This window comes from Cynara cardunculus, unplaced genomic scaffold (genome assembly GCF_001531365.2).
Source record: "Cynara cardunculus var. scolymus isolate 2C unplaced genomic scaffold, CcrdV1 Un_Scaffold_1363, whole genome shotgun sequence".
In the NCBI taxonomy this organism is placed as follows: Eukaryota; Viridiplantae; Streptophyta; class Magnoliopsida; order Asterales; family Asteraceae; genus Cynara; species Cynara cardunculus.
The window spans coordinates 9961-36472 of NW_020200745.1; the positions used below are offsets into that span (position 1 = coordinate 9961).

Genomic DNA, 26512 nt, shown 5'->3' on the forward strand with positions numbered 1-26512 from the left:
GTGGATATAATGGGCATAATTCTTGTAAAAAAGTCCAATTGAGTCAAAATGACACCAACTAGGTTCATTGGGACTTAATCGTACAAAAAAATATATTCTGTCAGTGATTTTTGATAAAATTTATTTTAATTAAAATTAAAATATATTCTGTCAGTGATTTTTTGTAAATGTAAGTACTTTTTTGTTATATTTGTTTAATTTTATAAATCTAATTACTTTTTGGTTGAAAAAATATTTAAGGTCTTAATCGTTCAAAATATGAATGTTCATTGGAGGTTTTTTCGGACTTTTTTCATTATTTTACCACTTTAACTAGTTGTACAAGTCATAAGAATGTATCTAACAGGTTTTAGAAAAGTCTATGGAGTTATTTAACATGTTTTGGATTGTCCAAAGACTTATTTGTTCCAAAAATTGTCCAATGAGTTATTTAACATGTTTTAAATTGCCCAAGGACTTATTTGTTTAAAAAAATTATCCAAGGAGTAATTTAACATTTTTTAGAATATCCAAAGACTTATTTGTTATTTAACATATTTTGAAATGTCCATTAAGGTTTTTTAGACTTTTCCCTGATTTAAATGAATTCATAAGTTTATCCGTTTAAAAAACAAACAGCTCAAGATTTCAGACTATTTCAAACTTCGGAAGAAGAAAAAAAAACGCACGCACCGGAGATGGGTACATAGGAGGAGCTCAGTTGATTTGATTTGGTAGCACAGTTGAGCACCAAAGACCACCCAACAATGGCGGGTTTTTCCTCTGCGGTCTCAAATACGACCTTTTTCTCTGTAACATCAAAGAGTCATCAGTCCTCTTCTCGTCCCTATACTTACTTCTTTGCAGTAGCCACCATTTCTTTCCCTCTTCTTTCCTCTCGAACACGATGTCGTCGCCTCACTCCCACACTAATAACAGAATCTCTCAAGGTTTTGTCAGAGCATTTTTCTTTTTGTTTCTCTCTTTTACATCCAAAATAATGGTTTATTTATTTGCTCATCACTTGTTTGTTGAAATGTCTACAAGTCTGTTAATATTTTCAGGAAAATTTAGGCCTCGTTACGAAGACATGGGGTGATTTCACAAGCTTGAATTACTGGGTCATTCGGGATTATTATCGTCTTGTAGAGTACGTTAACTCCTTCGAGTCTCGAATTCAGAAGTTCTCTGATGAACAAGTTTGAGTGTTTTAATTGTTTTCCAAAGCTTGCTGACTTTACTTTTGGGGCATCCACTGCATGATGCTTTTTCTATATCAAGAATCTTGATTTTTATTATTGGTTAATCAGCTAACTGCAAAAACTGCTGAGTTCCGCCGACGGTTGGGAAAAGGATAGACACTTGCAAATATTGAAGCTGGTTATTAAATAGCTGATCTCAAGTTTCTGGCATTAAAGTTTGTGTCTTTTTGTATGGAATAGTTGAAGTATTTACATTACATAATGATACCGCAGAGGCATTTGCTATTGTTCGTGAAGCTGCCAAGAGGAAGCTTGGTATGCGTCATTTCGATGTGTAGGTCTCTTTCTCTGTCTCGTATGTTTGTTGTAAGTTGTAATTGGAGTATGCAACTTGAACCAAACTAGATAAATTCAATGCACTTATTTATGTGTTTAAGTGCGAAATTTGGTTAATTAACTTGCTTAGAATTTGTCCCTGCAATTGCTAGATTATTGGTGGTGCAGTGCTTAATGACGGGTCTATTGCTGAGATGAAAACTGGAGAGGGGAAGACATTGGTTTTGACATTGGCTGCATATCTTAATGCCTTGACTGGCGAGGGTGTTCATGGTATGGGTATTATAGATGCTTGTACTTCAAATTTTGCTGTAACTGTTCATCTTTTTTCTATACTCCCTTTCAGTTACTCCAGTAACCTCTTGTTGTACTTTAATTTGTTGTACATGTTTATTTGGACGGTGATTCATTCAAATACAATGAAAGCATGTCAAACTGCAAAATATAAACTATGATTTGATCTGCAAGGAGCACAAGATGACACCTATATTTTATTGATTTACTGTATCTGCCTTCTTAGTGGTTACTGTCAATGATTACCTTGCTCAACGTGATGCTGAGTGGATGGGTCGTGTCCATCGCTTCTTAGGCCTTTCTGTTGGTCTTATCCAAGTAAGTTGTTAAGCTATGTACCCATATGTGATAACATGCATAAGCTAGTCCTTACAACTTCCTCTTTAATTATTTTCTTTTGTATTACCACGTATAGAGAGGGATGAAAGCTAAGGAAATGAGGTCTAATTATAGATGTGATATTACGTACACCAATAATTCTGTAAGTCTGATTTTTCTGGCTGCAACTGTCATCATTTTACTTTCTTATACAAGTGCAAGTGGGTCGTTCTATCATGCACTATGACTGTAAATTTAATTGTGCTAGGAACTTGGTTTTGACTATTTGAGAGATAATCTTGCTGGAAGCAGTGGACAACTTGTTATGAGATGGTATTGCCACATTTTTTGTACTATGTACATTTGATTTGGATCGTCTCTGGGATTAATAGCACAGTGTTTTTCAGGCCAAAACCGTTCCATTTTGCAATAGTTGATGAAGTTGATTCTGTCCTAATTGATGAGGGGAGAAACCCATTGCTGATAAGTGGTGAGGTATATGTTCTTACTATAAGTTCTGCCCTTATTTGTGTAGAAGGAATGCYGGATGTATCTTCTGGATCCAAACCAAMGCTGTAACTTAAAAGCTTTAATACTTTGATCTGCATCTCAGGCTACTACAGATGCTGCACGCTATCCAGTTGCTGCCAAAGTAGCCGAGCTTCTCATGCGTGGCCTTGTACCCTACTTTCTCGCCCCCTCTATTTCCTTTTGATGTTTATTCCTCGCTATCCATCTCCATCATGGGCTCATGGCTCATGGCTCATTATTTATTTCACTACACATCATTACAATATAGAGCTTAAGGATAATTCAGTGGAGTTGACTGAAGAAGGAATTGCCCTATCTGAGATGGCTCTTGAAACAAATGATCTACGGGATGAGAATGACCCTTGGGCTAGGTAACTTTAATTTTATCATATTTTTTATTTTCATCTAGTAACCATTAGGCTTGTCAAATAATTTTGAGCTTTATCATCATAAAAATATTGTAGATTTGTCATGAATGCTTTGAAAGCCAAGGAGTTCTATCGCCAAAATGTCCAATACATTGTTAAAAATGGGAAAGCTCTAATAATAAATGAGGTAATGAACAAATTCTCATGAATGATCAAGTTATTTTTGCTTATCTTTTTTTCATTTATAGTTGTGTTCTTTTCTCTTCCGCCTTTTTCGACTACTTGACATCTGACCAAGAGTAAATCAATGTTTTGAAACTGTGAACCTATTCGGTGTAGCAACCATAGAAGACTACCATAGTAAAATTGATAAGTAGAGGAATAGTCATAATGAATTGCCATCCTGATATGCAGATGAAGCCTTGACCTTGGCTATCTAATATATATATTGTTTAGGCATATAATGATAAAAGTATTTTGAATCTTGTGCCTGAAAGTGTCTGCATTCGATCCGGAGCGTCAATTTGGGAATTTGATATTGCATTGAAACAAACAATAACCTCTATGTTGGTGCTCAAGAGTATAAAACTGTCAATCATGCATGATATTAGTGGAGTTAACTCATGTACATGAATGTACTTGAACTAAGAATGATTGTATTATTCAATGACCATTCATGTAGGCATTGTATTGTTGATGTCATGAGCTACTCTGGCAGACTGGCACACAATTCATCATCGTCTTTTGGTGATTGAACCTTCCATAGGCCTCAGATTATGCAAAAGTATTCAACAAAACATAGGCACTTAATGAGCTTTGAGAAGCTAAAATAACATATACTCAAGCTTCACCACAAACATTGTACTCCTATGAAAGCATATGTTATGTACCCACATTAGGCCCAAGCCCATCCATACTAGTTATTCTAGAAGGGGTTAGAAAGGGATTTTTAGGTAGTTAGTTGTAAGTGGGTACATAACATTACCCCACCCCCAAAGAACCACCTTGTCCTAAAGGTGGATAGAAAAAATAGAAGAACTGCTGCGGTATCAACATCTCCCACCCCGTTGCCACCAAAGTCACTTCCTCCCCAAAGCTCCATTTCACCTACATAGAAGGACCGCATTATGTCATTACCACTCCCTGAATGCCTTACGAAAATATCACACTTTCTTTTCAATTCAACGTTCAAAGTCACAAGAATTTCAGCAAGTCTGCCACTCATATTCTCAGCCACATACCCCTAGATATGAGTGTTCTCAGCCTTTAAGCCCAGTCCTGCAATCGGAAACCATTATAACAGTTTTGTTTCATGTTGTGAGTAATGTGCTGAACTCCACAGCAGGACATCTTCCTCATCTTGAGTAGTCTTAACACCATAAGACTCGGCTGCCCACTTCACCTTAACCACCATTCTGATGAACTCCATCAGACCTGGCCAACCAATAATACACTCCCACACAAGGTACTTAATGATTTTGTGGCAGCACCAAACAAAGATCAACCCAACTAGCATAGTCACAACTTTGCTAACCTTATACAATTCTTTCACTAATGTGTTTTCTTCACTCTAAGATGACTCATGAATCTGGAAATACACATCTCTTGACTGAAGATTCTTTCTTGTCTCTATTACCCATCTGATACAATTCCCCTTTACAACCTCGGTCCCTTGAGACATTACCATGGAGGCATGGAGTTTAAATCCCCCATTTTTTGATTTTTCTCCTTAAAAGACTCCACTTCCTGATTCTTCTCTTTTAGAAAACCATCCACCCCTGGATCCTCTTCTTCACTATTGTGGCTTTTCTTCTCAAGTTCTTTAACCAGAGGACATGTATCAAACCTCGAGGTCCTACTATCTTTTTCCAGCCAACGGTTACACGCCGTACCATGGGCATTTGGCGTCAATCGAGGTATCAGTGTTGGCGGTGGCAGTGGTGGTGGTGGTAATTATTGNTTTTCCAGCCAACGGTTACACGCCGTACCATGGGCATTTGGCGTCAATCGAGGTATCAGTGTTGGCGGTGGCAGTGGTGGTGGTGGTAATTATTGTCGAGCGTCTCCCAACCAATAACCCCTATATGTTGTTAACAATACCGAGTCCTTCAAGAGGTTGCTCATCAATATTACGTTTGGCACAAGGTTAGGCCAAGCTGAAATAAATTGATTAGGCTTGGGCCCTAAGAGGTTCATTAACATGGGCTTTCTTGATGTCTCCCATTTTGCTTTCTTCAACTGGAACCCAGATCCAATATTTACRAACTGGAAACCAAATCCATCGCTCTATCCTTTCTTGGTGACTTTTGTTCTGCTTGAGGGTGGCGGCACAAYCGGCAGCAAGCAAGGCTCTAGACGGTTGTGGCCTAACCTGGTGGTCGATTTGTAGGTTCGATGGTTTGATAAATCGGTGGCAACTGTGGATCAACGTATGGCTGACTCGGTTTTGACCGCACTCCATATCCCAACCGAGTTGAATTGCTTCCTGAATAATCGACTGCTTCTCCTTTTCCTTCAGCCTTCTYGTTATATTCTTCTCCCTCATCGTTGATCACCATCTTGACCCTGAAGCKGTCATGGCTGATATCTGGGATTTGTCCATGGACAAACTCCTCACTATTGGRGGTAAAACCTTCAGATTCGATCTCAGACGGTGAAGAACCCCCTGATTTTGTTGGGTTTTCAATGTAGGAACATGATTGGGATCGATTGATACTTACCTCTTCACAAATCATCTCCTTAAATTTTTGATTGAGCAGAGTCATATGGTCTCGAAACTGTTGCTTAATGTCKGTAACAATGGAATAGATATAGGCCACCTCTTTCCTGGATTCATTCTTCTGTGGAATCATATTACTGGCCGTGGCTTCAAACGCACAATACGACAACTGCAATTCCCTGGACATGGACTCGGTAATKCTCTGATACCAATTTGTTATGAACCCAAATTAAGGATCAAACAAACAATGAAATGAACCGGTCGATTGCTGGAATTCAACAGTAAACAAGTGGTTTCTGGCTATTCGAGAGGCTGGAGCTCTCCTAAGAAAACACACAATAATTTCTCGATGCCTCTACTCTCCTCCACACCTCTATTTATACTGGACTTAGTATAAGTAACTACCTAAAATACCCTTTCTAGAATAACAAGTATGGATGGGCTTGGCCTAATGTGGGTATATAACATTAGTATGGATGGGCTTGGGCCTAATGTGGGTACATAACAACATAGACATAGCCATGTAGAGTCTGAGAGTCATCTCTGTTATCTAGAAAAAGTTATATTAACTTAATATAGCAATATAGCAATATAGCATGATGATTTGACTACTATGTTGCCAAGTAAAGAGTTATAGTTATGAGCTGAAGATGCTTTTAATTGAGAACTTGAAAGTTCAAGTTTCCAGCTTCCAACTTCCAAYTTCAGTCTTCAACTTTTCATTTCAAGAGATTTAGTCTAGGCCACTAGTCCTCTACCATTCTTCCTTTCTAAATTTGTAAGAAATTTAGGAACTCCCAGCAGTTCAAAAACCTTAATCTTAGAGGTGGTAGTTTATGGACCAACTTGCAACCCTTGTATTTGGTGGAAACATTTATCATATTGATGTAACTTAATAAGTACGCTTTCAATTATTTGAAGTTGACCGGGAGAGTGGAAGAAAAACGACGATGGTCGGAGGGAATTCACCAGGCTGTGGAGGCCAAAGAAGGTCTACAGATCCAGGTATATAGTTATGTATGATGATTAGCATCTGTGTTATACCACATCTTTATTCTTCTTGGTAACCCTTCTGTAAAGTTACTAAATTGTATTTCTCTTGAACTTCTTAGGCGGATTCAGTTGTAGTGGCGCAAATTACTTATCAATCACTGTTTAAGCTATATCCGAAGCTTTCGGGGATGACAGGGAYTGCAAAAACTGAAGTATTGACATTCTATGAATTTACATATTGTTCTTAAGTACAACTCCTAGATGTCTTACCTCTACTTATTATGGCAATATCTATTTCTTAACACTGTTACAGGAAAAGGAGTTCTTGAAAATGTTCCAGATGCCTGTTATTKAAGTGCCCACAAATATGCCAAATATTCGTATTGATTTAMCCATCCAAGCTTTCGCAGTAAGACATTAAGTTCTGTGACCATTCACACCAAAATTTTCTTGTGGGAAGTACTTATTTTTAATCTTCATTAACAGTGTTTTTGATTGTTTTGATTACATAGACTGCTCGTGGTAAATGGGAATATGTTCRTGAAGAAGTTGTAAGTATGTTCAGAGTTGGTCGTCCTGTTTTAGTTGGGACCACTAGGTACTAAGTGATATTATCTCTTAAATTCATTCTCCACTTGTGATTTTTTGGTGGTTGTTATCATAGTGAAAATGTCTAATTAAAATCTAAAAATGTGCTATATTCCTTTGACTTCAACCATATTGAAGTTAGTGACTTTAGGTCAGGACCTACATTATTGAGAAGTCTATGTGTCCTCTTTAGTTGAGACCTTAACCTTTTGTGATCATTTGAGCATTAGAGGCGGTGAGGATGCAAAGTGTTGGACATCCTGTTCTATATTTCCAGTTCYTTGTCCTTTTTGGCTTAAAGAATCACCAGCACTTTCTGCTACTTGGKTTTGCTATTTAGGATGCCTACACCATCTTTTCAACTGCCTGCTGTTACCAGTAAGAGAGAAATAGTGGTTTCATACTTGCTTATGGCTTGTGCATGTATATTTAGCTCAAGAGTTGCATGCTATTACTTAAAGTTACAACTAATATAAGTTTTAAGTGTAGCCTGAATATAACTTGGTTTCAAATTGCTGCATGTCCAATTTGTAAGTATACTTTTAGCTATAAAGGTTCATTTGGCACAGAGAGATAGGTTTTTTGCTGATATAGTAGTCTAGGTTGGCTTGTGAATTGGTCATTCCTAATCAGCTAGTTTTTGCATTTTCATGCAACACGTGTCAGTAAAGGCATTCTATGATACTTTTTTTGTGTTATGCAGTGTCGAGAATTCAGAATATTTATCTGCTCTACTGATGGAAAGCAAGATCCCTCACAATGTCCTCAATGCACGACCAAAGGTTTATTCTCTTATKCAGCAATGCAATTGAATGCTCACTTCTTGTAGGATTGATTTATGATCTATACTAGTGAAACAGGTTTGTTAAGCCTAAATGAAACATAATTCTTGAGTTGACAATGTTTGTAACAAGGGTTGTTGCTTTTAGTATGCTGCCAGAGAGGCTGAAACTGTGGCCCAAGCTGGAAGAAAGTATGCTATCACCATATCTACGAATATGGCTGGAAGGGGCACAGACATTATATTGGGAGGTAATCCGAAGGTGCGTTCTTGTTCAATATCTTGTAGATGGAATTAATTTATGATATCTGGGTGACATTTTGAAGTAAATGYTTTACTAATTGTTGTTAGTTTGTGTAGAATTCTTTCTATTTCACTTGTCTCAAAAGAGGGAGGTACAAAGGCTATATATACACAAAGAATATGAAAAGAAAAGGAAAGGATTCCTAAGATATTCACAGTAGCAAATTACAAGGAGATATTACCCATAATCTCCAATTCCTATTTTACTATGATATCGAGTATCTTCAAGGATATTGAGTATCTTCAAGGATATTGAGTATCTTAACACTCCCCCTCAAGCTGGAGCATAGATGTTAATCATGCCCAACTTGTTACAAATAAAAGAGATTCATGAACCAGGTAATGCTTTGGTAAAATCAGCAAGTTGTCTTCGTGTTCGAACAAAGGGTGTTGAGATGATTCCATCTTCTAGCTTTTCACGAGTGAAATGGCAGTCAACCTCGATGTGTTTTGTTCTTTCATGAAACACRGGATTGTTTGCAATGTGGATAGCCGCCTCATTATCACAATATAGGTTCATTGGTTTAGATTGAGCAAACACAATTTCACCTAGGAGATTATGCAACCATATCAGCTCGTAACTGGTTTGGGCCAAACCCTTTATTTAGATTCAACACTTGACTGGGAAATGACATTCTGTTTCTTGCTTTTCCATGAAACTAGTTTCCCTCCAACCAACACACAATAGCCTGTCGTAGACTGCCTAGTAGTAGGATTCCCATTATAATCGGCATCTGGGAACCCTTCTATGACGTGATGACCGTGATTTTGATAAAGGATATCGAGACCAGGAGCACCCTTTACGTACTTRAGTATATGCCTAATAGTGTCCCAATGTGGAGTTCTCGGAGATGACATAAACTGACTTGCTACACTCACTGGAAAAGCGATGTCAGGACGTGTAATCGTAAGGTAGTTTAGCTATCCCACAATTCTTCTGTACTTTTCTGGATCCTCAAGTAGATCTCCATCGTCCGCTTTCAATTTCATATTTGGAATCATTGGAGCCTCACAAGGTTTTGTTTCAATCATACCAGAGTCATTCAATATATCCGAACAATATTTCTGTTGAGACAAACATATCCCTTTCCTAGTACGAGATACTTCAATTCCCAATAAGCATTTTAAAGGACCTAGGTTCTTTGTTTGAAACCGAGATGCAAAGAAGTCTTTTAGCTTCTTGATCCTAGTCTCATCACTCCCAGTAATCACAATGTCGTCAACGTATACCACTAGTAGAATACATCCTGAAGATGACGAAGTAAGGAACACAAAATGATCATAAGAGCTCCTCCGTAAGCCAAACTCAGTCACTACGACATTGAACCGTCCAAACCAAGCACGAGTGGATTGCTTTAAACCATACAATGATTTACGCAGTTTAGAGACTCTACCAGACTCCCCCTGAGCAACAAACCCAGGTGGTTGCTCCATATAGACTTCCTTATGTAAATCACCATGCAAGAAGGCATTTTTCACATCCAGTTGGTGTAGTAATCAGTCGTAAGTAGCGGCTAATGAAACAAACTGGCAGATGGATGGTACCTTAGCCACAGGAGAAAATGTCTCGTGGAAGTCGACCCCATAAGTCTGAGCTTATCCTTTGGCTACCAATCGGGCTTTCAGACGAGCCACAAATCCATCTGGATTAACTTTCACAGTGAATACCCATTTACAGCCAATTGTCTTTTTGTCTGCAGGTAACTCTACCAAATCCCATGTATCATTATGATCGAGAGCATTMATCTCATCAATCATAGCATCCCGTCATCCAGGATGGGCCAAAGCTTCACCAACCGTTTTAGGAACAAATAAAGAATCAAGTATAGAGATCAATAAACGAGAACGTGAATAAAATTTATCATAGGAAACAACAGAAGAAATAGGGTAAGTACATGAGCGCTTACTTTTCCAAAGAGCAATAAGAACATCAAGATCAGGAACCTGTGTATCTGAAGGTGGTGGATCACTCGAAGCAAGAGGATCATCATTAGGCAGATCTGCAAACGATAATGAAGATGGTGTTGGGTTGGGATATATGTAGGTCGTTGCCGTCTATTATATACATAAACTATTGGTGGTTTAGTAGGCTCTTGGGTATGTGTCGAGTCGAATGGGGTAGTAGACTCAGGAACATGTATGGTATACACCAACAAATCATCACTATCTCTTGGGTTGCAAGGAGTGGACATTGGAAAGAAGGGTATATTCTCATGGAATGTAACTTCTCGTGATACAATGTATCGATTAAGCATGGGGGAAAAACTTATACCCTTTTTGAAGTCGAGAGTAACCAAGAAAGACACATTTCACAGACTTTGGATCCAACTTAGTTATGTGAGGTCGGGTATCGCGGACAAAACAGGAACTACCAGAGATCTTTGGGTCGACAGGAAACAATGATTTTGTAGGAAATAGAACTGAGAAAGGACTTTTACCATCCAAGACAGCGGAAGGCATTCGGTTGATAAGAAAACAAGCGGTGGCAACCACATCAGCCCAGAAGACTTTAGGAACAGTCATGTGAAATAATAGAGCCCGAGCAAGCTCTAGGAGATGACGATTCTTTCGTTCCGCAACCCCATTTTGGGCTGGTGTGTCAACACAGGAAGACTCATGAAGAATGCCATTTTGAATCATATATGATTGAAATGTTTAGGACAAATATTCTTTTGCATTATCACTATGAAGAGTTTGAATGGAGACTTTAAATTGGGTTTTAATCTCAGCATAGAGTGAACAAAAATGTGTGAATACCTCAATCGATTTTTCATAAAGTAAAGCCAAGTAGTGGGAGAGTAATCGTCAACAAACGTAACAAAATACTTAAACCCAAGTTTTGAAGTAACAAGACATGGTCCCCAAACATCATTATGGACCAAATCAAATGGGGATGAGGCCTGCTTATTGCTGACTCTAGGACTTAAATGAATATGCTGATGTTTGACAAACTGACAAGTGACAAGACTCACTGTAGAGAAGGTAAATAAGAAAACTCAGGGCACAACTTCTTCAGATTGTGTATAGATGGATGATCTAATCAACTTCTTCACAACAGCAAATTACAAGGAGATATTACCCATAATCTCCAATTCCTATTTTACAATGATATCAAGTATCTTCAAAGATATTGAGTATCTTCAAGGATATTGAGTATCTTAATAGTTTGCATGATGGGTGAGTGTCAATGGAGAGGCTGCTGATCACAGTTGATGACATTTTTAAAGTAAAAATCTTTGTGTACTTGATTAGAAAGCTGTTTGCACAAATTCAAGATATTTTGGATTCTTTTGAATTGCATCTTAGGTGAAAATTCATGTACAAATAACAGGAGTTATAAATTAAAATAATAATAGCTTCAAAGGTTACATGGCGTATGTAGCCAAAAGTTTCGATTTTAACCTCCAACCTTTACAATTAATGAAAGTGACAAGTATGCTTTACTTCTCTACCTGGGTGGGGTTAATTTTACAAGAAAGATCCTAAATTTCTAACTTATACAGAATGCTAGTTTTTCCCCAGTGGCTTACTGGAAAGGCTGGCTTGTGCCAATCCCCATGCTAGTTCAGCCTCTGCTGACATATGTAGCACTTTTATTTCTATGTCTCCTCGGGTGCTCTTGTAATGTCTAGTAGTTCCCAAATATAGTGATATTTTCATTCAAGGTACAAAGAACACATTAACAGCATGTTATTTATATTAATTTCAGATGCTTGCAAAAGAAGTTATAGAGGATAGCATACTTTCGCATATGAGTAAGAATACTCCTGATAGCGAGGTTGAGGAACCAAAGTCGCAAAAGGTAATTTGTCCAACATCTTTGTTGTGCTGTCGTAATCAGTTCCTTATCATCTTTCGGTTGTGTAGGCATTGCCAAAAATGAAAATTGGACCATCATCGTTGGCTTTGCTAGCTAAGACGGCTCTAATGGGTTAGTGACCTATGCCTTCAATTCATCATTTGAGAACCCCTCATAAATTCCATTTAAATGTTAAATGGTAGTATTTGACTTGCATTGCTTGTTCTTTTGTTTGGGAGAGGCAATGATTATGAATAATAATGCAGCTAAATATGTAGCCAAAAGTGAGAGCAAGAGTTGGACATATCAGAAGGCAAAATCTATTATTTCAGAGTCAATCGAGATGAGCCAGTTTGTGGCTTTAGATGAGCTTGAAAGACTTGTCGAGGAACAGGCAGAGATGTACCCTCTCGGTCCTTCCATTGCACTTGTTTATTTATCAGTTCTTAAGGACTGTGAAATTCACTGTTTCAACGAAGGATTGGAAGTGAAACGTCTTGGTGGTCTCTATGTGATTGGAACATCTTTGCATGAGTCCCGACGAATTGATAATCAGGTAAGACTTTACAGGAGATGCGATTTTATTCTTACGTATATAATCATCGTAGATAGCCATTGTCATCCTCTTGTCAACTAGTTCCAGAAAATTGGACATTTCTATCTCATGGAATGATGGGAAGTATATTTATCGTCTTTTCTCTTGCAAACTACATTTTCTGGTGTTGTATTTTGCTTTAGTTGTCTCAATAACTGCTTTAGGTGTACTTCACATAGTATCCTTGGTTCTGTAGACAGCAATATAATAAATGATAGGTTCAATCTACGGTTATTGAGGTCTCCTAAAAAGATCTACTAAATTTATTTGGGATTTTTTGAGATTTCGGATGCAATTTGTATACCAATATACCATATTGACTCAATAACTGCTTTAGGTGTACTTCACATAGTATCCTTGGTTCTGTAGACAGCAATATAATAAATGATAGGTTCAATCTATGGTTATTGAGGTCTCCTAAAAAGATCTACTAAATTTATTTGGGATTTTTTGAGATTTCGGATGCAATTTGTATACCAATATACCATATTGAGAGGTTAAAAATTTTCTTTGATTTACTTCATTTGACTTGTTTTTTTCTTGACCATTCTTGTCTTTTACTAACCACAAGTGACCTACTTGTAGTGTGCACAAAAAACTTGTATGTTGATGTAAGTTTTGGAAGAAAATTTTGATTTCTCTCCCTTAATAAAAAAGCAGAATATGCAAGTATTTATAAGATTTACAATGACCGTAAAGGGTCTATAAATAACTATCTAAAGCTAATAAAGAGAACCTATTTGACTAGGGAAACTGTGCTTAGAGATAAACCAGGAAAACTACCCATATCCTTATATATCTTTTCATAATTCGTGACTCCCCCTCAAGTTGGATTGAAGATATATTTTAGGCCCAAAAGGGTTGTGGCGTAGTGGTTGAAGTCCTGGGGAATGTGGTGGAATATCYCATYTGYCTAGGATTCGGTTCCAGGCGTACACAACAATTATGGCCACTTATCTCAGGGCTGATTTCTTACAGTCACAATTTGCCGGGATTAGCCTCTCGGACACCCTTCTAAAAAAAGTTGGATTTGAGATATCTTTTAAGCCTATTTCTAGTCGTAAGTTCTTTTAATTCGACCTTTCTCGTTGACTTATTTAAAATTTTTATATCCGGAATTGGAACGACCTATGTTGTAATGGAGGAGAGAAGGTGTCGTGAAAGGACTAATTAAAGGTAAGCCCCGAGTCAACCCACGCTCGTTGTTGCCTATATAGCTGTATAGCTTTCTAGAGTAGAGAYCTAGCTATGCATTCTAARCATGCAGGTTTGAATAGACCTTCCTRAAGAYYTCAGCTGTTTGTTGAGAGGCTGGCACAAATGGTAAACAAACAGCGCCATATTGAATCCTTTCCTTGCTGAAGTGTCGATTGATTTCCACATGTTTGGTTTGATTATGGTGCACTAGATTATTAGCAATGCTAATTGCTGCGTTGTTATAACAAGTGAGTTTCATTGGAGCTTCTATCTTCAATTGGAAATCTTTTTAGATCCATTGTAACCAGTTCAACTCACATGATCCTTTGGCTATAGCTCTAAAATTTTCTTTTGCACTGCTGCGAGCAACAACACTTTGCTTCTTGTTTCCCAAGTCATCAAGTTCCCCCATGCGTAATAATAATAGCCAACGTAACAACAATAGCTAGTTGTAGACCTACTATTAGTGACTGATCTCATCCAATCAACATTTGTATGAGCTTCAATGCTTCGACTTTCTCGTTTTCTGAACATTAGACCTTTCATGGGAGAARCTTTTAGATGCTGAAGTACATAACAGATKCTTYCTTATGTGCCTTCTTAGGTGAGTRCATGAATCTACTTATAGAGCCTACAACAAAGGCAATGTYAGGTTGTTTGTGAGATAAATAAGTCTACCAACAAGTYTTTRATATAGAAGAGTATCAACACTGTCATCTTTGCTATCTCATAACYTTACATTAGGATYAACAAGAGTATCAAATGGCTTGCACAGAAGGGCTAGCATGTATTTCCTTTGACTAACAACTATTCTTTTTTAAGACCTTGCAATCTCCATTCCTAGGAAGTATTTGAGACTTCCAGGGTCCTTGATTTTGAACTCATTTGCTTAACTCTTCTTTAATTGAGCAATTTCCTCTATATCATCACTTGCCAAGATAATATTGTCTACATAGAACATTGTGTGTCTGCTTGAGCTTGTGAATACCCTTGTTTCTTTACTGAGYTAGTGAATTTTTCAAACCATGCTCGTGGAGATTGTTTCAATCCGAAACATTACCTTTTTATTTTGCACACCTTAGAGTCAAAGTTGTCTTCAAAACATGGAGGTGCATCCCTAAACACTTCCTTTAAATCACCATTTAGAAAGGCAGGATTTTACATCCAATTGTTGTAACTGCCAGTCTAAATTAACTGCAATGGAGAGAAGAAGAATTATATTGAGTTTAGCGACCGGTACAAAAGTCTCCGAATGGTCGATACATTAAGTCTAAGTGAAAACCTTGTTGGAATGTAGGCTTCGGCCTACTAAGTTAGACAAAAGGGAGGAGGCATAAAGTAAGGAGCCGGCCCTAGCCCAAAAGGAGYYGGCCCTAGCCCAAAAGGAGCCGGCCCTAGTCTCTACCCTAGTTTCCTTGATTAGGAGATAACCCTAATTATGTTTGTCTATATATTTAATCTCATTGTACTTGTAAACGTTGTAGCACCTAAATAAAGAAAACCCTAGTTGCCCCCGTGGACTAGCACGATCAATCTGATNAACACAAAATGATCATAAGAGCTCCTCCGTAAGCCAAACTCAGTCACTACGACATTGAACCGTCCAAACCAAGCACGAGTGGATTGCTTTAAACCGTACGGTTTATGCAGTTTAGAGACTCTACCAGACTCCCCCTGAGCAACAAACCCAGGTGGTTGCTCCATATAGACTTCCTCATGTAAATCACCATGCAAGAAGGCATTTTTCACATCCAGTTGGTGTAGTAACCAGTCGTAAGTAGCGGCTAATGAAACAAACAGGCGGATGGATGGTACCTTAGCCACAGGAGAAAACGTCTCGTGGTAGTCGACCCCATAAGTCTGAGCATATCCTTTGGCTACCAATCGGGCTTTCAGACGAGCCACAAATCCATATGGATTAACTTTCACAGTGAATACCCATTTACAGCCAATTGCCTTTTTGTCTGCAGGTAACTCTACCAAATCCCATGTATCATTATGATCGAGAGCATTCATCTCATCAATCATAGCATCCTGCCATCCAGGATGGGCCAAAGCTTCATCAACCGTTTTAGGAACAGATAAAGAATCAAGTGTAGAGATCAATAAACGAGAACGTGAATAAAATTTATCATAGGAAACAACAGAAGAAATAGGGTAAGTACATGAGCGCTTACTTTTCCAAAGAGCAATAAGAACATCAAGATCAAGAACCTGTGTACCTGAAGGTGGTGGATCACTCGAAGCAAGAGGATCATCATTAGGCGGATCTGCAGACGATGATGAAGATGGTGTTGGTTTGGGATCTGATGTAGGGTATATTCTCATGGAATGTAACTTCTCGTGATTACAATGTACCGATTAAGCATGGGGGAAAAACTTATACACTTTTTGAAGTCGAGAGTAACCAAGAAAAACACATTTCAGAGACTTTGGATCCAACTTAGTTATGTGAGGTCGGGTATCGCGGACAAAACAGGAACTACCAGTGATCTTTGGGTCGACAGGAAACAATGATTTTGTAGGAAATAGAATTGAGAAAGGACTTTTACCATCCAAGACAGCGGAAGGCATTCGGTTGATAAGAAAACAAGCGGTAGCAACCACATCAGCCCAGAAGACTTTAGGAACAGTCATGTGAATTAATAGAGCCCGAGCCACCTCTAGGAGATGACGATTCTTTCGTTCCGCAACCCCATTTTGAATCATTATCACTATGAAGAGTTTGAATGGAGACTTTAAATTGGGTTTTAATCTTAGCATAGAGTGAACAAAAATGTGTGAATACCTCAGATCGATTTTTCATAAAGTAAAGCCAAGTAGTGGGAATCGTCAACAAACGTAACAAATACTTAAACCCAAGTTTTGAAGTAACAAGACATGGTCCCCAAACATCAGAATGGACCAACTCAAATGGGGATGAGGCCCGCTTATTGCTGACTCTAGGACTTAAATGAATATGCTGATGTTTGGTAAACTAACAAGACTCACTATAGAGAAGGTAAATAAGAAAACTCAGGGCACAACTTCTTCAGATTCTGTAAAGATGGATGATCTAATCAACTTCTTGATATCGAGTATCTTCAAGGATATTGAGTATCTTAATAGTTTGCATGATGGGTGAGTGTCAATGGAGAGGCTGCTGATCACAGTTGATGATATTTTTAAAGTAAAAATCTTTGTGTACTTGATTAGAAAACTGTTTGCACAAATTCAAGATATTTTGGATTCTTTTGAACTGCATCTTCGGTGAAAATTCAAATGTACAAATAACAGGAGTTATAAATTAAAATAATAATAGCTTCAAAGGTTACATGCCAAGTATATAGCCAAAAGTTTCGATTTTAACCTCCAACCTTTACAATCAATGAAAGTGACAAGTATGCTTTACTTCTCTACCTGGGTGGGGTTAATTTTACAAGAAAGATCCTAAATTTCTAACATATACAGAATGATAGTTTTGCCCCAGTGGCTTACTGGAAAGGCTGGCTTCTGCCAATCCTCATGCTAGTTCAGCCTGTGCTCACATATGTAGCACTTTTATTTCTATGTCTCCTCGGGTGCTCTTGTAATGCCTAGTAGTTCCCAAATATAGTGATATTTTCATTCAAGGTACAAAGAATACATTAACAGCATGTTATTTATATTAATTTCAGATGCTTGCAAAAGAAGTTATAGAGGATAGCATACTTTCGCATATGAGTAATGATACTCCTGATAGCGAGGTTGAGGAACCAAAGTCGCAAAAGGTAATTTGTCCAGCATCTTTGTTGTGCTGTCGTAATCAGTTCCTTATCATCTTTCGGTTGTGTAGGTATTGCCAAAAATGAAAATTGGACCATCATCGTTGGCTTGCTAGCTAAGATGGCTCTAATGGGTTAGTGACCTATGCCTTCAATTCATCATTTGAGAACCCCTCATAAATTCCATTTAAATGTTAAATGGTAGTATTTGACTTGCATTGCTTGTTCTTTTGTTTGGGAGAGGCAATGATTATGAATAATAATGCAGCTAAATATGTAGCCAAAAAGTGAGAGCAAGAGTTGGACATATCAGAAGGCAAAATCTATTATTTCAGAGTCAATCGAGATGAGCCAGTTTGTGGCTTTAGATGAGCTTGAAAGACTTGTCGAGGAACAGGCAGAGATGTACCCTCTCGGTCCTTCCATTGCACTTGTTTATTTATCAGTTCTTAAGGACTGTGAAATTCACTGTTTCAACGAAGGATTGGAAGTGAAACGTCTTGGTGGTCTCTATGTGATTGGAACATCTTTGCATGAGTCCCGACGAATTGATAATCAGGTAAGACTTTACAGGAGATGCGATTTTATTCTTACGTATATAATCATCGTAGATAGCCATTGTCATCCTCTTGTCAACTAGTTCCAGAAAATTGGACATTTCTATCTCATGGAATGATGGGAAGTATATTTATCGTCTTTTCTCTTGCAAACTACATTTTCTGGTGTTGTATTTTGCTTTAGTTGTCTTAATAACTGCTTTAGGTGTACTTCACATAGTATCCTTTGTTCTGTAGACAGCAATATAATAAATGATAGGTTCAATCTATGGTTATTGAGGTCTCCTAAGAAGATCTACTAAATTTAATTGGGATTTTTTGAGATTTCGGATGCAATTTGTATACCAATATACCATATTGAGAGGTTAAAAATTTTCTTTGATTTACTTCATTTGACTTGTTTTTTTCTTGACGATTCTTGTCTTTTACTAACCACAAGTGACCTACTTGTAGCGTGCACAAAAAACTTGTATGTTGATGTAAGTTTTGGAAGAAAATTTTGATTTCTCTCCCTTGATAAAAAAGCAGAATATGCAAGTATTTATAAGATTTACAATGACCGTAAAGGGTCTATAAATAACTATCTAAAGCTAATAAAGAGAACCTATTTGACTAGGGAAACTGTGCTTAGAGATAAACCAGGAAAACTACCCATATCCTTATATATCTTTTCATAATTCGTGACTCCCCCTCAAGTTGGATTGAAGATATATTTTAGGCCCAAAAGGGTTGTGGCGTAGTGGTTGAAGTCCTGGGGAATGTGGTGGAATATCYCATYTGYCTAGGATTCGGTTCCAGGCGTACACAACAATTATGGCCACTTATCTCAGGGCTGATTTCTTACAGTCACAATTTGCCGGGATTAGCCTCTCGGACACCCTTCTAAAAAAAGTTGGATTTGAGATATCTTTTAAGCCTATTTCTAGTCGTAAGTTCTTTTAATTCGACCTTTCTCGTTGACTTGTTTAAAATTTTTATATCCGGGATTGGAACGACCTATGTTTTAATGGAGGAGAGAAGGTGTCGTGAAAGAACTAATTAAAGGTAAGCCCCGAGTCAACCCACGCTCGTTGTTGCCTATATAGCTGTATAGCTTTCTAGAGTAGAGACCTAGCTATGCATTCTAAACATGCAGGTTTGAATAGACCTTCCTAAAGATCTCAGCTGTTTGTTGAGAGGCTGGCACAAATGGTAAACAAACAGCGCCATATTGAATCCTTTCCTTGCTGAAGTGTCGATTGATTTCCACATGTTTGGTTTGGTTATGGTGCACTAGATTATTAGCAATGCTAATTGCTTGTTATAACAAGTGAGTTTCATTGGAGCTTCTATCTTCAATTGGAAATATTTTTAGATCCATTGTAACCAGTTCAACTCACATGATCCTTTGGCTATAGCTCTAAATTTTTCTTTTGCACTGGTGCGAGCAACAACACTTTGCTTCTTGTTTCCCAAGTCATCAAGTTCCCCCATGCGTAACAATAATAGCCAACGTAACAACAATAACTAGTTGTAGACCTACTATTAGTGACTGATCTCATCCAATCAACATTTGTATGAGCTTCAATGCTTCGACTTTCTCGTTTTCTGAACATTAGACCTTTCATGGGAGAAACTTTTAGATGCTGAAGTACATAACAGATKCTTYCTTATGTGCCTTCTTAGGTGAGTRCATGAATCTACTTATAGAGCCTACAACAAAGGCAATGTYAGGTTGTTTGTGAGATAAATAAGTCTACCAACAAGTYTTTRATATAGAAGAGTATCAACACTGTCATCTTTGCTATCTCATAACYTTACATTAGGATYAACAAGAGTATCAAATGGCTTGCACAGAAGGGCTAGCATGTATTTCCTTTGACTAACAACTATTCTTTTTTAAGACCTTGCAATCTCCATTCCTAGGAAGTATTTGAGACTTCCAGGGTCCTTGATTTTGAACTCATTTGCTTAACTCTTCTTTAATTGAGCCATTTCCTCTATATCATCACTTGCCAAGATAATATTGTCTACATAGAACATTGTGTGTCTGCTTGAGCTTGTGAATACCCTTGTTTCTTTAATGAGTTAGTGAATTTTTCAAACCATGCTCGTGGAGATTGTTTCAATCCAAAACATTACCTTTTTATTTTGCACACCTTAGAGTCAAAGTTGTCTTCAAAACATGGAGGTGCATCCCTAAACACTTCCTTTAAATCACCATTTAGAAAGGCAGGTTTCTACATCCAATTGTTGTAACTGCCAGTCTAAATTAACTGTAATGGAGAGAAGAAGAATTATACAAAAGTCTCCGAATGGTCGATACATTAAGTCTAAGTGAAAACCTTTGGTGACCAAATGTGTCTTATATCTTCTAATGATCCATCAGACTTGAATTTTACATTAAACAACCACTTGCATGTTGCACCTTACGTTTCCTTTTCATTTGGCAAGTTCAACTCCTATGTCTGATCCTTTTCCAAAGCTTTCATCTCTGGAGGTGGAAACACTCTGGGTGTTATGTTCTCGCGTTCAACCATGTCCTCTTCAAAGTCAGATAGGTTGTAGCGGATGTGATGGCCTAAGTGAAAGAAGTGAATGCCATCGACTCTCTAAGAGATAGTCGATGAACTCCTATGGAATTGAGAAGTTCATCTTTGTTTACAGGGGTATGTGTGGGTTGTGGCATGCCCTAAGGAGAATGGGCATTTATTTCTACGAAGTCATTTTGTTGAGAGAATGACTCCAGAAAATGGGGTTCATCGGATAAGTGATCTCTAAAGTCCTTTTGAGAGGGCTCTGAAGGGTTGGCTTGTAGTTCTGAGTTCGGGCTGAGATGAGGCCCTTCTTCAATATCCCTTGGTGTTCGATCACTATGGCAGATATGGTTTCTCGAGTTGGACTTGGCTGTTGTTGCTGATTTGTGCCATGTAGGGCATCTTGTCTCGTTCTCTCATCATTTTCCTCATCGGACTCTGGTTCAAAATGGTAATATCTGATGTTGAATCAGAGACTTGAGATTCAGTGGCAATTGATTCAGAAGGTGCTGAATTTTGTGACTTGAAGGAATCAAAGTTAAAAATACGAAAAATTTCATTGTTCTGTTCTGATTTAAAATCACTTAACATGGGATCAGTGAAATCATAAACTAACTTCTGATTTTATGATAATAGTGACTCTTTGTCAAGATTTGTCTTTCCAGAAGCATTTCCATACATAACGTTTTTGTATTTTAGCTTTCTTAAAATTGTGGTCCCTTTAGAGGTTTTAATCCTCTTGAATGCAGAAGATTCTCTTACTATTGGAAACTCAGGTTTTTGAATAGATCCAATGCTAAAGGTTGATGAAATACTTGTCTTATTGTTTCCTATGCAAGAATCAACATTATTGTTACCTATACCTTGTGTGTCTATTTGGAAATTTATTTTTATATGCACATCTTGTGCATCTTGATATTTTTTGATCAAAATTCATTTGGAAGTAGTCTCTGATGTAATAGCTCCCTCTCCTTCTTGACAAATTTTTCAAGGCAACTGAGTCAAGTCTTTCAGAATCAGAGGCGCTTAATTCACTTTCCTTTTCAGTCAAGTCCTTGAGCAATTTCTTATTCTTTTCAGTCATCTCGTCTTTCTCTGCTTTTCTTATTCTTTCCTTCTTCAGGCTTTCTTCTAAAATAGTTCCGTTTTCTTCTTCCAAAAATCAATTTTCTATATAAAATTCAATCTCTTCTTCTGCTTCCTTTTTCTCATTTTTCAGCTTCTGTTTAAGCTTATGAAAATCTTCTGAGTTTTTGAATAGTCATCTCAAGATTAGAGTTAGTGTGTTCAGATATAAGACATACCTTTGATTCATAATCTAAGATAGAAGCTTCAGAGAAGGTGTCTTTGGATGTTCTGGCCCTCATCCGGCTCTTCTTCAGAAGAAGAATCAGAGATCTAGTTCTCTTTTTCAGCAATGAGGCTCCTCTCTATGTTGTTGTATTTGTGCTTGTTCTTGTAGTAATCAACATCCTTCATGATGGGAATCAGAAATTGGATTAAGCAATGTATGAAAGAAAAATGGAAAAAATCAGATAATTTTGATTGAAATTGAAAGGAATTACAATAACAGAAAAGAAACAAGGGAAACCTCCCTCTCTAAGCACTATGCTAAGAGCCAATCACAATTTTTTAGAAAACTCACAATACCCAATACGTAATGCCTCCCCGCCTTTTTAGAGGCAACAACTACTCTCCTCTAACTAACTTTAGCCACTTWCCTTTTCTGCTCTTTGGTGCCCTATAGAATATACCTTTAAACTATTTGGATTAATCTTGCTTTGGTCCAGTACAATCAGATTCGTATCATTATTCCTCCCTTCGATAAAGTCTTGTCCTCAAGACCTGCTTCTGCAAATTGGCTTTTAATGGTTAGTGCATCTTCCCACGTAGCTTCTTCCAAGGAACTTTCCTTCCATTGAATTAGTCATTGCAGTATCGGTTCATTGTGGACACTAATGGTATGCACTCCACGAATAGCCTCAAGAAACAGCCTGTCGGTGGAGTTTAATTCCAATTCTGGAGGAAGACTTTGCTCCACTGTCTTCTGACACTTTTTCAGCAAGGATACACGAAAAACGGGATGCACTCTAGATGATGAAGTCAACTACAGTTTGTAAGCAACAGGTTCGATTCTATCCACAATCTTAAAGGGACGAAAAGCTCTCGCTGCTAATTTATGATGTATGCGATGGCCATTATCATTTGTAGATATAGTTTCAGTTTCACATATACCCATTAACCTATCTGAAAGCTCACCTCAAGTTGCTTCGTATCTGCTTGTTCTTTCATTAGCGCTTGGGCGTGCAAGTTGTTTTAGTGCTTCATCCCGATCCTATAAGTATTGGCCCACAACTTCAACCTAGATCTCACTCGAAATAAACTGAATCATGGTGGGTGGTTTGCGATTTAAATTGCCTCAAAAAGTGATTTGCCCGTAGACCCATTAAAGCTAGAGTTGTACCAAGATTATGCCCACAGAACCCAGATAGACCACGAACATGGTTGGTCGATAGCAAAGCATCTTAAGTACATTTCCAAACAACGGTTAATGACCTCAGTTTGACCGTCAGGTTCCGGGTGATATGCGGAAATCATATGCAGTTGGGTACCTTGTAAACAAAAAATTTCTTGCCCGTAGAATTAATCTCCCCTTCATCATCCATAGAATCATCTCCCAAGAGGAGGCTTCGTAATTTCCTTTCAGGGCACTTATGAGCTGGACCAAATTGTTGCCCACATAGAAAACACAAACCTTTTTTTCATCTCTCCTCTCATTTAGTGTGGGTAAGCGATTGGACCCTTCGATTACGATAGGGCAAAGTTCTGCGATGAAGCCTTAGGGTATGAGTAGAAGGAAATGAATGGCGTGAATCCACCGGTTGGATTGGGCTTTTCTCACTAATGTTAGAAGTATTGGGCCTTTTTTGCTCACAACTATTAGGTGTAAATTAGCTGTATCATTTTTAGAATTAGTCTTGTCTATTTTAGGTTGTTATTTGGTAAATGATCCCTCCTAAATGAGTGGAGATCAGTTCCTGATTTGTAGCTTCTCCTTTGTATTTATATTCGAATGTTTGTGAATAAAGATCATCTTGGGAAATACGTTTGCTTTCATGGTATCAAAGCTAGGCTCGATACCCTACTTCTCGTTTTTCTCAAATCACCGAAGATCAAACCATAGTTTGATTTCTTCTCTGCCATCACCTTCCAGTTGCTATCCATGGCTGACAAGCCTGAAAATGTCACCAAGACCCTTCACCCTGTTTACAACATGACCAACATTCAACACAAGGTCCGGGTGCTTGACGGTACGAAGGTCTCATACTCTTGATGGGCCAAGTTATTTCAACTACATGCCAAGGGATACAAAGTCATGTCACACATTGATGGGACACGCCTCAGGCCAAAATTGATGCAGAGTATGAAGCATGGACTGAAATTGATGCACTTGTATTGCAATGGATTTACGAGACGTTGTTCGATGATTTACTGGTTCTTGTCTTGGTAACCGAGTCAACTGCCCACGAAGCCTAGTCTCAAATCAAAGCCATTTTCCTCAGCAACAAGGGTTCTAGGCGGCGACCCTAGAGCATGAATTTAAAAATCTCGCATTAAAATTAATGCCGTCTCTTGAAGCTTACTACCAAAAACTCAAGGAACTGGGCAGTAAACTCAATGATGTGGATTGTCTGATTAATGATCAAAGGCTCGTTCTTCAACTTGTTAGAGGACTTTCGGCAGAATACGAGACCGCGGCCTCGTATATCAATCAAAGTATTCCCACGTGGGAGACTGCATGTAGTATACTCGAGTTGGAACAGCACCGACAAAATGCCCGGGAAATCATGTCTACATAGACTGCTATGGCTGCTGTTTCCTCAGAACCACCACATAATCCTGCAAACTATGTCAACAAAAGATGCCCCAATAACAGGCCCGAATAACTCCTCTAGCGGTTCCAGTGGTTCCTCCTCAACAAGCCCTCGGTGTGGTTCAGGCCATGGAACTCTCAGCCTGATCGGCTGCCTAATTGGGCCTATTGGAGCCCACCGCCATGTCCGTATCCCACCAACTCTGGATGGGCCTCTCCTTGGGATGGATCTCCTATGCCAGCCTAGCCCACACCTCATGGCCCACCTGCACATCGCAAGTCAGGCCAGCAGCGGACCAGACTAATCTCACTGCCTTTAACCCCCTTGAGCCAACTCAGCTTGGCAAAGCACTTCAGACAATAACCATGGACCCGGTTGATGATCAATGATACGTAGACTCGGGGGCAACAAACCATCTCACGGGCGACCAAGGTAAGATTTCTAAACCCTCGTTAAATTGTCCCATTGGCTCAATATTTGTTGGTAATGGTGCTCCTATGTCGGTTCGTGGATCGGGTTCCTCCACCATTCCAACAACCCCACATAACCTACGCTTAAACAACATTCTTTACACACCCAACATCATTAAGAATCTCATTTATGTTCGTAAACTTTCTGTTGATGATGATGTTTCCATTGAATTTGATCCCAATGGGTTTTCTGTGAAGGACTACCAGAGTGGTCAGATGCTGTCCCGCCATAATAGCTCGAGCCGTCTATATCCTCTCACCTATCTGGTCACCAACTCCACTTTTTTCACCTCTGGTGCTCGAGACGTTTGGCATCATCGGTTGGAACATCTCGGTCTTCCTGTTTTGGATTTTCTTAGTTTGGATAATACTATTCCATGTCCTAAACGTAGATCTTTGCTTTGCAGTTATTGTCAGCTTTCAAAGCACAAACGGTTACCATTTTCCGATTTTAATTCTACTACTGTTTTACCGTTTGATATTGTTCATTGTGACTTATGGACATCTCTTGTCCCCAACAAAACAGGTTATAAGTGTTACATGGTTTTGATAGACTATTTCACACAATATACTTGGGTTTTTCCAATAAAATTCAAGTCTGAAACATTTTCCAAATCCTCTCAGTTTCATAAATACACCCAAACTCAATTCAATCTCACAATTAAAGCTGATGAATTCGATAACCAAAATTTCAAATCTTTTGCTGAAACAAACGGTCTTCTTTTCCGCTTCTCTTGCCCCCACACTTCCCAACAAAATGGGAAATCCGAGCGTATGATTCGTAGACTTAACGAGATCATACTCACTCTTCTCACACACGCATCTCTCCCACCCCATTTCTGGGTTGAAGCATTACATACCGCGTGTTATTTCCACAACATTCTCCCCACCAAACTCTTAAAATTCACCACCCCTATGACTGCTCTATCATCGACAACCTTCGAGTTTTTGGGTGTGCGTGTTGTCCTAATACAACTGTGACACGGAAAAACAAGTATGAACACCGGTCCACTCGCATCTTCCTCAGATACCCCACCAATTTTCGTGGATATCGGTGCCTTGACCTTCTTCTGGCAAGGTCCTCTCTCGTCACGTCACTTTCGACGAGACATCTTTTCCATTTTCTGAAGATCATCCCACCGCACCCTTAGACTACTCATTCCTCGAGTCTGACCCATCTCCTACCATCTTTGACCCACCAGCCACTTTACAACCTACTCCCCTGCCAACTACCCAACTATGCTGTTACTACGGTCAGAATACAAAATATAAGTCCGGACTGATATTCGATATATCGGTCCAAAATAGCGGTTAATATAATATTTCTTAGAATTATATATATAATATG

The 26512-nt window shown here is 38.5% G+C and overlaps 1 protein-coding gene across 1 annotated transcript in view; it reads left to right on the forward strand.

Annotated features, from left to right (window-relative positions):
• Positions 1 to 735: 735 nt before the first annotated feature.
• The window catches only part of LOC112502415 (protein translocase subunit SECA2, chloroplastic), a 61290-nt gene continuing 35513 nt past the window's right edge, over positions 736 to 26512 (forward strand). The window contains 21 exon segments of the mRNA XM_025106304.1: positions 736 to 929; positions 1044 to 1178; positions 1290 to 1359; positions 1455 to 1519; positions 1670 to 1790; positions 2038 to 2129; positions 2227 to 2292; positions 2398 to 2462; positions 2537 to 2624; positions 2743 to 2807; positions 2915 to 3031; positions 3125 to 3215; positions 6669 to 6752; positions 6860 to 6952; positions 7054 to 7149; positions 7253 to 7338; positions 8032 to 8110; positions 8258 to 8371; positions 12122 to 12214; positions 12280 to 12343; positions 12478 to 12767. Of these exon segments, the coding sequence (XP_024962072.1) occupies positions 747 to 929; positions 1044 to 1178; positions 1290 to 1359; positions 1455 to 1519; positions 1670 to 1790; positions 2038 to 2129; positions 2227 to 2292; positions 2398 to 2462; positions 2537 to 2624; positions 2743 to 2807; positions 2915 to 3031; positions 3125 to 3215; positions 6669 to 6752; positions 6860 to 6952; positions 7054 to 7149; positions 7253 to 7338; positions 8032 to 8110; positions 8258 to 8371; positions 12122 to 12214; positions 12280 to 12343; positions 12478 to 12767 (2157 nt within the window). The 5' untranslated portion in view covers positions 736 to 746.